At 45.9% G+C, this 14,787-nt stretch overlaps 2 protein-coding genes across 6 annotated transcripts in view; one reads left to right on the plus strand and one right to left on the minus strand.

The window, feature by feature from the left end:
* lrig1 (leucine-rich repeats and immunoglobulin-like domains 1) overlaps positions 1-4,367 on the plus strand; it is a 38,413-nt gene extending 34,046 nt beyond the window's left edge. The window contains exons 15-18 of the mRNA XM_039798187.1: positions 489-923; positions 1,071-1,205; positions 1,427-1,714; positions 2,286-4,367. Of these exons, the coding sequence (XP_039654121.1) occupies positions 489-923; positions 1,071-1,205; positions 1,427-1,714; positions 2,286-2,488 (1,061 nt within the window). The 3' untranslated portion in view covers positions 2,489-4,367. The remainder of the gene's footprint in view (positions 1-488; positions 924-1,070; positions 1,206-1,426; positions 1,715-2,285) is intronic.
* Positions 4,368-6,857: 2,490 nt separating this feature from the next.
* slc25a26 (solute carrier family 25 member 26) overlaps positions 6,858-14,787 on the minus strand; it is a 55,086-nt gene continuing 47,156 nt past the window's right edge. For 2 of the 5 annotated variants that reach the window (XM_039798521.1, XM_039798522.1), the window contains one exon: positions 6,858-7,311. In XM_039798521.1, the coding sequence (XP_039654455.1) occupies positions 7,198-7,311 (114 nt within the window). In that variant the 3' untranslated portion in view covers positions 6,858-7,197. Of the gene's footprint in view, positions 7,312-13,488; positions 14,771-14,787 lie in introns of those variants that run through there. The other 3 variants (XM_039798520.1, XM_039798523.1, XM_039798524.1) reach the window with 3 other exon arrangements.

The following is a 14,787-nucleotide window of genomic DNA, read 5'->3' on the forward strand; positions in this document are numbered from 1 at the left end:
TCTTAATCTGTGTATGTCCCACTGTGAGGGGAAGTGCTCAGTCTTGAGAGGAGAGGCCTACCTTAACACACACATTCAGTTCAGTGTGCTCCATTCAGCACAATGTGAAGTTGCCGGGGAAACGCCGAAAAGAGGATCCTGTCCCGAGAGAAATCTTGTTTGTGTGCTGTAATTAAAATGTACGATCAAGTGAACTGATTTCATAATCTGTAAGCATTACAGATTATGACCTCAGATGTATAAATAGGAATGTTAGCTGAGAGTGTCATCATGAGACAGGCTTCCCGTGGTTGGCTATCAAACTCAGAACATCACACGTCGTGCTCAGCCCATCCGGCTGACTCAGCAGTCTGTAATCAATACCGTGAAAAGGCACAGCTAAAGCCAAAACCTAAAACGTTGACGCCATAAGAATAACAGTAGAATAGAAATCGCTGACCTCAGGAATCCTGGCGTCCAAATGTTTGACGAGAAACCTATCCCTCTAGAAACGCCCCACCTGGCCCAGGACCTGGAGGACCGCAGCGTGGCGGTCGGCGACACGGTGGCGCTGCAGTGCAAGGCCCTGGGCAGCCCGCCGCCGCGCATCACCTGGCTGCGCGACGACCAGCCGCTGCGCCCCTCCGACAGACACCACTTCACCCCGGGGAACCAGCTGCTGGTCATTGGCTCGGCGTCGTTGGAGGACGCCGGCCGCTACACCTGCCTCATGTCCAATGCCCTGGGCACGGAGCGCGCTCACAGCCAGGTGGTGGTGACTCAGCGCCGCGGCCCCTGCACGCCTTCGGCGGGGCCGAGCACGGTCACGATCGGGATCATAGTCATCGCCGTGGTGACGAGCATCGTGGTGACGTCGCTGGTGTGGGTCTGCATCATCTACCAGACCAGGAAGAAGAGCGAGGAGTGCAGTGTCACCAACACAGGTGAACTTGGATCTATTCTGTCATATTATCATGGGTAAAAAAAGTTAGTTAGGCAATCAAAAAAAAAAATTCTTTTAGCTTTATAGTGTCGCAGTATCCACAGCCCTGGTTGTAACGTCCTGTGTTCGGCTCTTTGGTTTCTCCCAGATGAGACGATAGTTCCTCCAGACGTACCCAGCTACCTGTCCTCCCAGGGCACGCTGTCCGAGCGGCAGGATGTGTGTATCCGCGTGGAGGCCGGCGGCGGCCCTCAGCCCAACGGACACATCGTAGACACCACAGGTACGAGATGGTTCAGACTCGGCTCGGCCGGGCCAAATGGTTTCGCTGCCTGGCAGTTTCTCCGTGAGCAAAGTTGGTGTGACGCATAACGCGGTCTCTGAAGACCCGCACAGCATCCGAAATAATTACCGCAGACACCCTAACCACACGTGTTGCCATACAGTTGTTGATTTTCTGTCTCCAAATCATTTCATTTTCTCCTTCTCGCCGCCTGCCTGCAGGTTTCAACGGCGCAGTAGTGTGTACAGACTGCATGGAGAACGGCAGCAGCTACTCCAAAGATTCCGACTACCTGACGCACGGGTTTGGCCACGCTGGATGCATGGAGTACCAGCAGCACTCTGTTCCCCCACCTTACTCTCACCGTCATCCAGGGGAGCTGCATGACGCAGGGCCACGCTCAGCCCCGTTCTGCAACGGGACGCCCAACGGGATCCGGAAGGACATTCAAGGATCCGTGTTTCCAAAAAACCACGATACATTACAGCTGGACCAACATGATCGAAAAGGTAAGGTGTAGTGAGTTTAAATGTACTTAGAATGCTTAAAGGGAAGTTTGTAGCCTTCAGGACCTGCACTACAACTGCTAACATATGGCAACAGCCTAATCACATAGACAAAAAACAGTCAATTCATCGTGTAGGCTTTTTAAAGTAAATTTCATTTACTGTATATCAGGTGATACCATGAGAAACTACTAGGAATTAAGGAACCCTTGTCAAGGCAAATTCCTTTGAATGCGACTGTTGATGGATTGGCTCCTACCAGAATTTGACAGTGTATCATAGTTGCACGCCCAGAGCCCCTTAGGATATCTCTCTAAAAACACTGCAAAGAAGCACCGAGCTGTGACTGCTGCCAAACTCCTGCAGTTGCACGTCTGGTCGTGTTCTGGGAAAACGAGGAGTAATACCAGTGGAATTGGCCTCCAAATACCAATTCTCACCAGCAAAGCAGCCCTATGCGTACATTCCACTGCTTTCTATATCCTAAAGCTGAATGCATATTTGTCTACATACATGCCGCGTCACTGACTTTGCCTGTTTCTCCTTCCTCCACCTTCTCTTCTTTGTTGGTCAGCGAGCAGAGGCGGACAAACGCCGGCGTGCTCCCCATCACAGGAGGACTCCTTCCACAAGCCGGTGAAGCTGGCCGGCGTGACGGGCAACAGCCGTCTCGAAAGTGACTGTGAGACTGAGCTCAGGCAGACTCTGCTGTCCAATGGACACACCCTCAGAGCCTCTCAGAATGAGAGCGCCCCCCTAAGGAGAGCCAGCGACTAGCAGGCGCTTCATCCAGCCCAAAAGTGGACTCGCGGTTGCTGAGTGGACTTTTATTTTTTTTTGCACTGGGAAATAAACTGCTACCTCATATCGAGGCGATTGATCCTGAGCCTCCTGGATCTGGACTGAAAGGGAGCACCGGGACGTGAAAAAAGGCAGGGGGCATCCGGAGTTTGAAGGTGGAGCTTGTGTGGGTGGCGTCCCATCTGAGCGTATCAGCTGTATATAGTTTAAAACCTTCCTTTGGGAGGTGACCAATACAAATTCTAGCTCCAAAAAATGTGACTTGCATTTGAAGCATGTAAATGTAGGGAATCTTGTACAGTACATGTATGTGCAGGGAGAAAAAAAAGAAATATACCTTTGGACATTTGACTGTACATAAGAGTTTTCTTATATTATATATTATATAACTTTTACAAAAGAGTATTTGAATTTATGTGCATGACAAAGAAAGGAGTGATGGTATTTTTTTTTTATTAAAAAAAAACAGCCTTTTTCAGCTTTTACCAACGTTCAGCTGCGGTGCCTTAATGCATGATCAAAGAAAACTCAGCATATATCAAGCAACTTTTTGTGAGAGATACTGGTACACTCTTTATAGCAAACAAAACAAACACTTGATTGCACTTGAATGTTTTTTGACAAATGCTGCCAACCATGGCCTTACAGACACACCGTTCACATTCATTGTTATTGTATGAAGGAAGAGCTTTTGATGTAAATTATTTTGGTACGTCGGATGGTTCAAGCTGGGATATTTGTGGGCGGTCAGTTAAAGCACTTTTTGTATTTACGTCATAAACAAGCAGATTGTGTACATGGTATCTGCCAATAGGAATGCAGGAACCTCCTCTATGTGAGGAGACATTCCACTTATTTTGACACGGTAAAGTCGACAGTACATACTGTACCAGTAAGGCTCCTCCACCTGTTTCACAATACTACAAGTTACTGCAAAGCTGCTCTGATGTATTTGGGGGTGAAAAATATTCTCCTCTGATTCGGATTAGTTTCTTTATTTATCCAAGAAACTTTGGCGCACACACGTTCACAAACAAATGTGGTCAAACTTAGGAGAACAGCTGTTTTATAAGCTGTAAAAACTCAGCAATGATCTCTGTTATGGACACCTACCATGTGTTCTCGGTCACAGCTATGTGCGCTCGAGCACTGACATTTAATTGGCTGAATGCTTAAATATACCACTCTTATGCTATGAATTTAGGGAAAGATGGAGAATCACGGAGAATGTTTTATTGTGCTACTGCTGTAATGCGCCTCAACATCCACCGTGAAACGGCCAGTATTCTGCCTTGGTCACATCAACACAGTGTAACAATAACTTTCTCATCATCACTACAGTTGAGTACCGTTTTGAGGTGACTAAAGGTTCATGCTGTGAACAGTCAGGAGGCTTGTGAAATGTGCTCTAACCAAACTTGGAGGATTAATGCAGTCAGACGCTCCCCGGACTGTCCCAATCCCTGGATACACTGGGTCAGAATTCAGTCAAAGTAGTTACGTTGCCTAATGTATGCATGCGTTTCGCCAGTAAGCCCTTGTCTGAACTGTGTTCTGTTACCAGTGGCCTTATTGAGGTAAACTGGAGGACACACTCCTCTGGTTACACCTGATAGCACCTATCCGAGATGATATTACCAGAAAGACCAATCAAAGATCACTGCTGGAAAACTAATCCCAGTGTAGCAGGTGAAGTGGACAAGAGGGAGAGAGATGCAGTTCATGTATGGAGTAATTTATTGAAACAAACCGTTCGAAACCGTTGTACCAATGTCAAAGCTAAAACCGCAAAGTGTCTAACATGGCATTGAAGTGTCTAATAAAAAAAAAAGAAATATTCACATTTTGCTATTACTGCAAGTGTTTTGCCCATTTCTTTCCTGTATGAACAGAACGAACGGAATGGACGATGGACTCACAAACAGCTGAGTTAGCATTTAGCGCTGCTCACATGTCACAGTGGTTATGGAGAAGCCATCAACTCAGAGAGCACGCCCCAAGACGTGAAATCCAGAGACCTTGATCTTCAAAGCAGGGAAGTAGCGTGTGCCTGGACCACAAAAACACACACACACACACACACACACACACGGAATGTGTGCTGTCTCCCTGAAGCTCCAAAGACAGCAGGCATATTTTTTCCTTCTGCGGGCTGTTTAAAATATTTGCTATTGAGTCGGGGCTGACTGAGGGTCAGTGGCTGGCCAGAATGTGCATTCCAGATGGATGTTTGTCACCGGATGATTGACATGCTACTGGCCGTGGCCTCCACCAATCACACGCCGACCATTGTTGTCCTCCAGCCTAGTGACAAGCAGCATGACAAACACTCCCACCTGTGAGGCCATCCATCTTCTGACAGGATTTACCAAGTCCTCAGTTTTTCCTCCGTACGGACTGTAATGACAACACTGAGCTAATTCACTGAATACAAGATGGGAAAACACTGATATCCTATGGCTAACTGTTCCTGCATATGTTGTTAAATAATCCTTCAATCAGGCATAAAGGAGTGAGTTGGTAATAATGTAATAAGTTATCATGGATAGCTGGGCGCTCTTATTTTGCCAAAAAAATAAAAAAAACAACATGAGTGGAGAGTGGAAAACATCTTGTACAATTGGCTGGTGCAGAATAAGGCATCTTTTTTTTTACGGCGCCTACACAGGAGAACACATATCTTTAAAACATCAACCATTAAATGAATCCCACAGAAGCATATCATTTCCTGTGTAAGGCCAGTTGAAATTACATCTGTAGTTCTGATATTTAAATGGTCTGTTTAGACAAATCACAAAAAATCCCACTTATCCACACTTGATCTAGTCATGCAGATGATTTTGGTTTCAGGCCTCAGCAGCTGATATCTCAGAAACTTGGCAAATCCAAACCACCTGCACGGCTACAGTACAGTAGATACCAATGAGACTAAGTGCAAAAACATGCTCGTTGAGTGAACTGACCAATCTCTTTTATGCTAACTCATGTTGGCGGTGCTTTTTAGTGCCAACCCTTCTCTTAAAAGGAAGCTGAGCATAAAAACTGAAGCAGGGGGAAAACAGCTACGCTGGCTCCTCTGAATCAACAACAACTTGTTTGTTTAATCCGTACACAATTTGTAAAATCGAAGTTGTTTATGGGCGGTCGTGTATTGGTCGATTTTTTGGCCGGGAAAAGTTATATCCTGAAGTCTCCATGTTGATGACAAGACTCAGGGAAGTCACTGCCTGTTAAATAATGAGCTTTAGGAGGTGCTGGTAGATGGATTTTGTTACAGTTGGACAGCGCCAGACTAGCTGTTTCCCCCTGCTACCAGTCTTTATGCTAAGCTAACAGGAACACAGGAATTTCCCCATGTAGGATTAATAAAGTCTATCTTATCTTAAGATAAGAGGATTTTGTCTGTAGCTTCATATTTACCATACAGACGTGAGAGTAACGGTATCAATCTTCTTATCTAACTACTACTATTGAAAATAATTAAATAAGTCTGCTGTGAACACCTACTATAAGAATCTTCGTTACTACATGGCTACTTACTAAAGGAATTAATCATTTGACACAAAATCTTGATTAAAAATGGTTTTATTGATTTAAAAACGGTCCTCCAGTCTTTGGTAAGAGCTGCGTCCATAGCACACCGCTGCTATGAATGAATAACAGATCGTAGAATGGCCCAAATGACCAATCAGAATCGAGTATTCAACAAAGTCGTGTAATAAAGCTCTTTATAACACCATTGCTCTGTTGAATACCAAAAATTTTTTTTAGTTTTTTTTGTCATGCTAACTTTGATAAGCCTGCACTTTCACAGGCTTGAGATTAAGAAGTCTCTTCTTACAGCCTCTTCGACAATAGCGCCAATGTCAAACCATCCAATCAAGCTAAATACCGAATAAAAATATATTTCACAATAAACATATATATAGCCCAAACTGAAATACAAAAGCTGGTGCAGGACAATTGAGGCTCCTAATAAAACTAAAGCCTTGTTAAATTAACAAAGTGCTCTACTGTTGTAGACATCTTAAGTATAAAATTAAAGCTCCTGCAGGTGGATGAGCTCAGTTGTGCTCCAGCGGGAATGTAACAATGGTGAGATATTACCGAGTCTCTCCCCCGGTGGGTCTTTAACACAGGTGGCCTGGCTTAGCAGAGAGAAAAATATGGATAAAACACTAAAATGATCATGAAACCACGTAGAGGGGAGCTTAACAGGACAGCCTACAGAGGAACAAATGACCGAACCTCAACTCCAAGAGGTCAGTCTTTAATACCGTAACTCAATGATTCTCTCACACACACACACACACACACACACACACACACACACACACACACACACACACACACACACACACACACACACACACACACACACACACACACACACAGCTTTCAAGTACTTTATACAAGGCTGTTGCTTCACTGCTAGCCTTGTGTGACAGGGTGTGGCTCCATTTCACCAAACCGCTGGTGCTGTTACAGAAGCTCTGGGCACTGATGAGCAGGAACGCGGCACCCCAGGTAATGCGATCAGGCCAGTGGACGGGCAAGAGGTGTTCCTTGCTTCTCGGGGCCCAGCAGCATGGAGGCGCAGGGGGGGGCCCTCCAAGGGACAAGCGTGCCGCTTCCAGAGATGCTTCCCGTGCTGCTAATCCACCAGGGCTCAGGGCTCAGGACAGTCACAGAGGACGAGCTGCTACAGCAACGAGCGGCGGACCTTCTCGTAGGCTCCCAGGAAGATGAAACCGCCCACACTGATGAAGGTTATCCTCGGTATGCTGCCCGCAAACAGACTGCAGAAAAAGAAGAGAAAGAGCGATACAAATTCTGAAGTACAAATTCAAGCAAATCGGCATCTAATGGATACTTCATTTTTGCTGAATTACTTCTGATCATCACAGTTTTGTAAAAATGGTCCTCCCATACTACAACCAAGGACAACACCGTGGTGACTCTGAACACTTTTCATTTCACCTGCATTATTCTAGTCTTCATTGATCCCCGAGCCTTTGGTTTGCCAACTTTAGAACATATCTAAAACATAAATGGGTGTTTTTAAAGTTGAACTGTGCACGTTTAAACAAAACACTCAAACCAATCACCGTGTACTACAGGCTACAGCTGTAGACAACACACACGCACACGCACACACACGCACACGCACACGCACACACACGCACACACACACGCACACACACGCACACACACACGCACGCACGCACGCACGTACGCACGCAAGCGGGAAATACAATCTCAATTTGTTTGGATGATTTCAATTTATTACAATCATTAGAAATGAAAGACATTAATAAAGAACAGACTATGTCATACGCAGGCTTATGCTTGTTATCGCTGGATGAAAATGATAGGATGACATAAGGTATGGAAAAATCCAAAAGTGATGTTATTGCTATATAGGAGAGTGCTGTTATAGTTGTATATTTTTATTTGACTTATAATTTACACACTGACCAATGCATATGTCAAATGATATATATTCAGAGCGGTGCAAATGCGAGTGATAAATGCTGAGGTAGCTTTAATTTTACAGTTTTAGTCAAATCACATTATCTATTCAGTGTTTTATCATTTAATGTCACTGTTCATACACTATATAGATGGGAGAAACAATAACAATTTATTCTGATTGAAACTAAAGGTTATTAGTGATTCCAGAATAGCAAACTGTGTTTACTCCAAATAGAAAGCATAGCCTCTTGTGGCTTGTAGCTTAATTTATGACTAGTTTGAACTAGCTTGACTAGGTCCTTGGAAATGGAAATGGAAATTGATTAATTTGAAACACGGACAATGCACAAATAAACATTAAACTTGTTAAACAAGAAAATATGTCTTGGGCCAGGTTATGGCAACATTTGCTAATTTCCACCTGTAGTCCCTGGGCAGGTATGACAAATTTAAAACAACAATTAACAATTTTAAATAGAAATATCACAGGACTATAAATGACATGGTGTCCTTTACTAAGCAAACGCCACTGAGACAAATGTGTCTATGCTGACACATGTTTGTTTGCTGGACAATATAAGTATTATATTTTGCATAAAATGTTTGAAATGTATTAGGTTTGCCACATGCACGCACCTGAACCTTTCTCAGGTATCACTCCACTGATCGACAGTATCTGGGAGTGATTTACGGCGCCTCGTGTTCGGGTGCAGAGAGTCCATGGGAGAGGGACCGTATGCTTGTACGGCCCTGTTGGTGGAGCCACTTTACAGAGAGCGAGAGGGGCTTAGTTACAGCGACTGACGCCCCAGAAGAAGCTGTTGACGTTGCGGGGGTCAAAGGATGTGATGAGCCATGAGAGAGCACCAGTCTCCCAAGAACCATCCCCCTCTCCCACCCTCCCTGCTACACGCAGCTGTTTTTGGGATTAGGCTTCAAGCCCCCACCCTGAGGCCTCCCTGGAGCTCTTATCCATCCCTTCTTACTCTCTCTCTCTGTATATGACTGATGGCCGGATGACATCCACACATGTCCCTCTGCTGCCCATCCATCCATCCATTTCTCTCGGTCTCTCTGTCCAGCGACGGCCCCCTCAGCTGGCTCAGTTGTTCGGGGATTTCTCCTCCATCTCCTTTTCTCGCTGCGTCATGCACTTCTCAGACACGTGCTCACTTCGTACCGTCTGCCTTCTCGTGTCTCTCCCTCCTTTTATTTTCCCCGTTTCTCTCTGCCTGGCTCTCCCTCGCCGTGTATTTGCCTACCAACACCTTCCGTCTGCCAATACGCCCCCACGCTCACGTGGTCCGGTCCCATCCCAGCCAGATGGAATGGATGAAGAGGATTGTGTGTTCGTGGATGTGTGTCTGTGCGTGTGTGTGAGGAGAAACGTCTACACACGCAAAATGTCTGCCTGCATTTATCATCTGCGTGTGTGTGTGTGTGTAAGTACTTGTGTTTCTGTCCATTTTAATTTTTAGAAAAACTTTTGAAAAATCACAAAAGTCTGTTTGGTTTCCATCAGCTGTGCTTGAGCAGATATTGTAAAGAAGCTTCTTGAACAGGCCCACACACAAATACAAGGACCCTGACACTGAAGCAGCTAAATGGTATTTAGCCATCATTAGTGTTATTATATACACCCATGTTTCTTCATACTGCCTTTTATTATTTGTTGTGTGAAGAGAAAATACCACTTGCAGAGCCAAATGGACCAAAGAGATCCAGTTTGCTACTTCTACTGTCTAATACAACTGAGCTGCACTATGGGAAATGTAGGATCCTGGGTTTCTGGAGTTTGATCAATGCTAGGGACTTAAAGTCCAGATATCTTGGCCTCTGCTGCTTCAATTTGAATTCTACATTTAATCTGTCATTCTCGAGTCTCCCAACGTGTGTGGAAGTGCAACAATAAATTACTGGAGTACCCCTTTGAGAATAATGAGTATCACTCATGATAGAACATGCATTCCAGGATTATGGATAGTGACAGTCGTTTTCATTTCTTAACTTGCAAAAGGTCTTTTTAAATCACATTTTGGCATGATCTTTTGTGATGATGCATTTCATTTTCTTCTGACTATCAAGAAAGAAGTTGACATTGCTCCAGAAAAAAAAGCTAGTAAGTAGACCTTGAGTTAAGGTTTTGACACTTTAGTGCAGCTTTCACTGTACATTTAAGATTTGGGTCGCAGACAGACTCACTGCTTCCCTTTTGTGAACGGCAAAGCTGTACAAGGTGCCAAGCATGTCAGGGATCTCTCAGCCATCCCAACTATTCGCACAACTCCACGTTTCAGAATGCCCCAGCCCGGATCGGGTGGTTTTAAAATACGCGGCCGACGGTTAGCTGTGTGTGAGACACAAAGAGTGTGCACATGTGAGAGAGAGATTCCCAAGTGTGTTTGTGTAAGCACGGACTGGTGTAAAGGCTCCAAATGAATGCGGAGACATTAGTCGGAGGTCGTGGTCATGCCCTTCAGCGTGCTCCTTCCATCTTAACACAGCTTTCCATCACCATCCGCTGAAACATAAGCCACAGGCCCACTGCAGGAAAGTACTTAGCACAGTAATAGTGCATATCCAAAGCTAATCAAAAACCCAATGACTGAAAGAAACAAAAGCAAAGACACCAAAAAAAAAAAAAACTTGTACACTCAGCAGCTGGACAGCAAAACGACGACACAGCAGACACAACAAGTCCTGACATATTCCACTCTATCGTCTCATGTGAAGCCACCAGTGTGAGGAACAAACTAATTCTGAACTCAACGGTCTTGTTTTGTCTCAGCTCTTGACTACGGTTACATTTCCTGTCTGGGATCAGGCCCACCTGTGGACTCGGAGCTCAAATATTCCCCTCAGCTCCCCCCCGGGTGCCCTGACTCACTCTGACATCACAGCCTGGCCATCCACCGAGAGCTGTCATCCACCTATTGTCGGCCAATCATCTCCCCTGAGGAATCAGACTAAATATAGTTTCTAAGGCACGACAGGAGAAGTGCAGAAAGAAACAGGGGTGAACCTTAAACAAAATGTCTTGGCTGCAGTTTAGAAAAATGCCGGTGCTCTTGAAGAAGAGAAGGGTGGAAATCTTCAAATGTCCGTGGGAGCAAATTTCTGGCACTCGTGTGAGAGCAGGAACAATGCTGAGGTCATGATAAATAGCCTTTATTAGTTAGGTGACGTTTTTCATAGGCTCAATTCCAAAGAGAGAGACCCCAGTTCTAACCTGTGTGGGTCTTCATCAAAACTGAGGGAGATACATTCCTTCAGTAGGGGGGTGGGTCTACTTAATTTTCTGGGACAAACACAGATGTTACAGCACTTTCCCTAAAAACCCAAATGTCTCCGCCCAAACACCACACACACAGTGAAGGATACAGACTGCATCTGTCTCATTGGGGCTGCTCTTGCGGAAACGGGGACAATGCACGATTTTGCTCAACTTAATGTCTTAATGCGAAGAACAAAGACTCCTCATGCCATAAAGGTAGGATTAAAGTTTACCGCAATATTCCAGAGCCTCTGCTTTGTTGTGTGTACGCGGTACATACAATGCCATTTGTTTACTTTTCCTCCATTTTGGTTTACATGAAGCACAAAGCAGACACAGCCCGGAGGACATGTTGCTTATTAGTCTTTGTTTTGACATCATCCCTGGTGCAGTTGGGTTACTGGGGGAGGCTGGTGTGAGCTCCATTGCTCTCTGCTAACCCGGGGTCTCTGGGGCACGGCGCACACATGGAAGCACTTTAGAGCTTCACTACACTGCAATTGGGCCTATTACCATAATTACAGCTTTAAAGCCCCAGCAATTTGTATCAGGCATGCACCAGCGCAACCACCAGGCCTTTGGCCCTGGAACCGCACCCCTTTACTTTCTACACACTCTCCTTTGTCTCTGCATTTCGTTCTCTCCACTCATTCTCTTAGTTGCTCTCTTTCTTCTCATTCTCCACCTTCTCTGGTTACATCAGTAATCAGTATCAGAGGAGAACGGGATTGTTCAGGACTTCGTCATGTTGTAGGGCTTATGGTGCATGCTCTCTGGGCTGCACGACGTGAGTGCGTTTTACAGCTGGCCCCAGAGGATAGTGTGAGGAGATAGAGACGGATGGAGAGAGGAACACATCAAAGGTTACTGTGAGGTGCAGAGGTGGGGGACTGGCATCAAACAGCTCCCTTGTACATTACCACTTGGTTACTGTTGCAGCAGGGAGAGTGGGATTTAGGCTTTTCCATAAGGGCCTGCTGACTATCACCTCACTGAGATCGTGCGGTAGTCTCAAACATGATCTTTATTCAAATTGAAGGCTGGCTTATTACGGATGCCTGAAAGCAGTTTGTAGGGAATCACCCTTGGCTCATTTTTAAACACAAAGCTGAAATGTAATTTGTCTTTGATTAGATTCCAGCCCTGCAGCATACACAAACAATAACACAGGGGTTTGTGTTCGCAAGTGTTTGTGAGACAGAGAGAGGGAGAGAGATGTCCCACTGGTGTTTGGCCAAGTCCCAAACCAAATCTGCTTTGAGCATTAAGCAGAGGTGCATCCTAACTAAATGATGGCGGCTTGTACACAAGCTAGCCTATTATTCACCGCAGCTGAGGGTTTGTTTTAGTGCTGGCAGCCCTCTGTGGCCCCATTAGACTTGGCCTTTTGTGCGATACGCATCATAAACACATCAAAACACTCAAATAAACCCTTCCACTTGGCCCCTGTAAAACCTTAATCAATAGGATGGTACATCAAGTGGGCAGGAAAAGCTTTTATACATCTAATTTTTCAGCTCAGCTGTAAATTCACGTCCCCCAGAGTAGCGACTCTATTATCCAACTTGATTACATGAGGGATCAGGCCGAGTTAAATCAAATCATGTAAAATAATAGTTTTTTTAAATGGGCTGGGATAAAAACGGTTTGGGTAGAGAGGCTATTCAGTTTAAAAAAAAAAAAATCAACTATAGGTTCTCAATTCAGAACCCTCGAGGCGCTCTTCCGCTCATAGAGCGCCAGCCGGAGATGTTGCCGTTCGTTGCGTGGACCCGGCCGAGAGAGGGGGGGGGGGGGGGGGGGGGGGAGGGGGGGGGGGGGGGGGGGGGGGGGGGGGGGGGGGGGGGGGGGGGGGGGGGGGGGGGGGGGGGGGGGGGGGGGGGGAGAGAGAGAGAGAGAGAGAGAGAGAGAGAGAGAGAGAGAGAAAAAAAAAAAAAAAAAAAAAAAAAAAAAAAAAAAAAAAAAAAAAAAAAAAAAAAAAAAAAAAAAAAAAAAAAAAAAAAAAAAAAAAAAAAAAAAAAAAAAAAAAAAAAGAGAGAGAGAGAGAGAGAGAGAGAGAAAATTGAAAAAAAAAAAAAAATGTCATGGCCGGATGGATCGTCTCCTTCATTTCCTGCTCCTCCAGCAGACACCCTGTTTAGTCTTCCTCAGCTAGGCTTCCTTCAAACCCCCCCGCCCCCCCCCCCTTCCCTCTTTTTATTCCTCCTCTCCCTCCGTTTCTCCTCATGGACAGCTGTGTCAGCGAAGGTGACACCTCCAACACCCACCCAGGCACCTGCTCGGCAACACACCCAGCCATTTGCCCACCCAAAAAACACACTCAACAAGTTCTCCTCGTCTCCCGCCAGGCCTGTCAGTCTAGAACTTTTATTTACACAATACGGCTTAGCCGGCCAGAGAGTTTTTAATCCATCACTGTGGAGTGCCAGAGGGGTATGAGAGCTGCAGGACAGGGCCAGTTGGGGTTAAGTGAGGGTGGGTGGTGGCAGACCAGAGGAAAGAGAAACAGAAAGAGGCGGTGGAGGAGAGGAGAGCTGAGGAGACAGTCGAGTTTGTGTGCACGCCAATCTAAGCTACAGCTCACTGAGCATGCAGGAAACAGTTTGTGGCGTCTGCTGTAAATTGTGACACCCAGATCTGCTGGAACGAGAGGAAGATTCCCACATTTCATTCATGTGAGGAGGGGAAAAAAACACCCCTATTCCTTAGGTTTGGAGTCAGGTGGCTGAGAAATGACTCTCCTCTCTTCTGACAAGTTTTCTTTTCCTTTACCGCTGTGGAATGGTGGAAGGAGGGAAAGGGTGTCCAAAACACACACACACACTTATGTTGGCTCGCTGCTTTGTTATCTGAGTTTCTTACAATCTTGAGGGAGTAGTAAAGAAAATGTGCTCCATGCTGACCTTCTCCACGCTGTCCAACGTCTACACTGATTCATGCAACGGAACGAATGACAGTGATGACTGTTCAACAAGGTGTTAGGCCATACCAGCCTGACATTGGCTCCTGTGTTTGCCACAGTTGGTTCCAGTGGAGGGTTGCGAACATGACATTGATGGCAGCAGTGTGGTGCACTGGCAGGAAACATGCCAGCCTGAGGAGAAGAGCAGTGTTGTACAGTAGCAGCGTGGTGTGCCAGGCATGTTGCCAGTGCTGCAGCCAGGGCGGTGCAGGTCCTGCCCTGGAGGGGATTTAAATGTCCAGCTGTGTCCTGGACAACTGCCTGTTTCGGCCTCGTCTGCGCCAGACTGCCTACTGTACAACACCACTCTTTCATTCTGCCGGCCACAGAAAAGAAAGAACCTTCTCCTCGGCTGCGGTGGTACGGAAACTGATGTGACAAGTTCCAACACCCACATTTCCTCCCCTTCGTCCAATCCAAACCGTCGATACATACCCATCAACACCAGCCCTGCTGTCTCTCTCTCTCGGTCTCGGTTTCACTCTCCTGCCTGGACTTGTCATCCTTTGCTGCTGTGGGATTTTGTAGAACTCAACTAAACTTAAGTCTGACACGGGTTAAAAA

Source organism: Perca fluviatilis, chromosome 4 (genome assembly GCF_010015445.1).
Source record: "Perca fluviatilis chromosome 4, GENO_Pfluv_1.0, whole genome shotgun sequence".
NCBI classification, from domain to species: domain Eukaryota; kingdom Metazoa; phylum Chordata; class Actinopteri; order Perciformes; family Percidae; genus Perca; species Perca fluviatilis.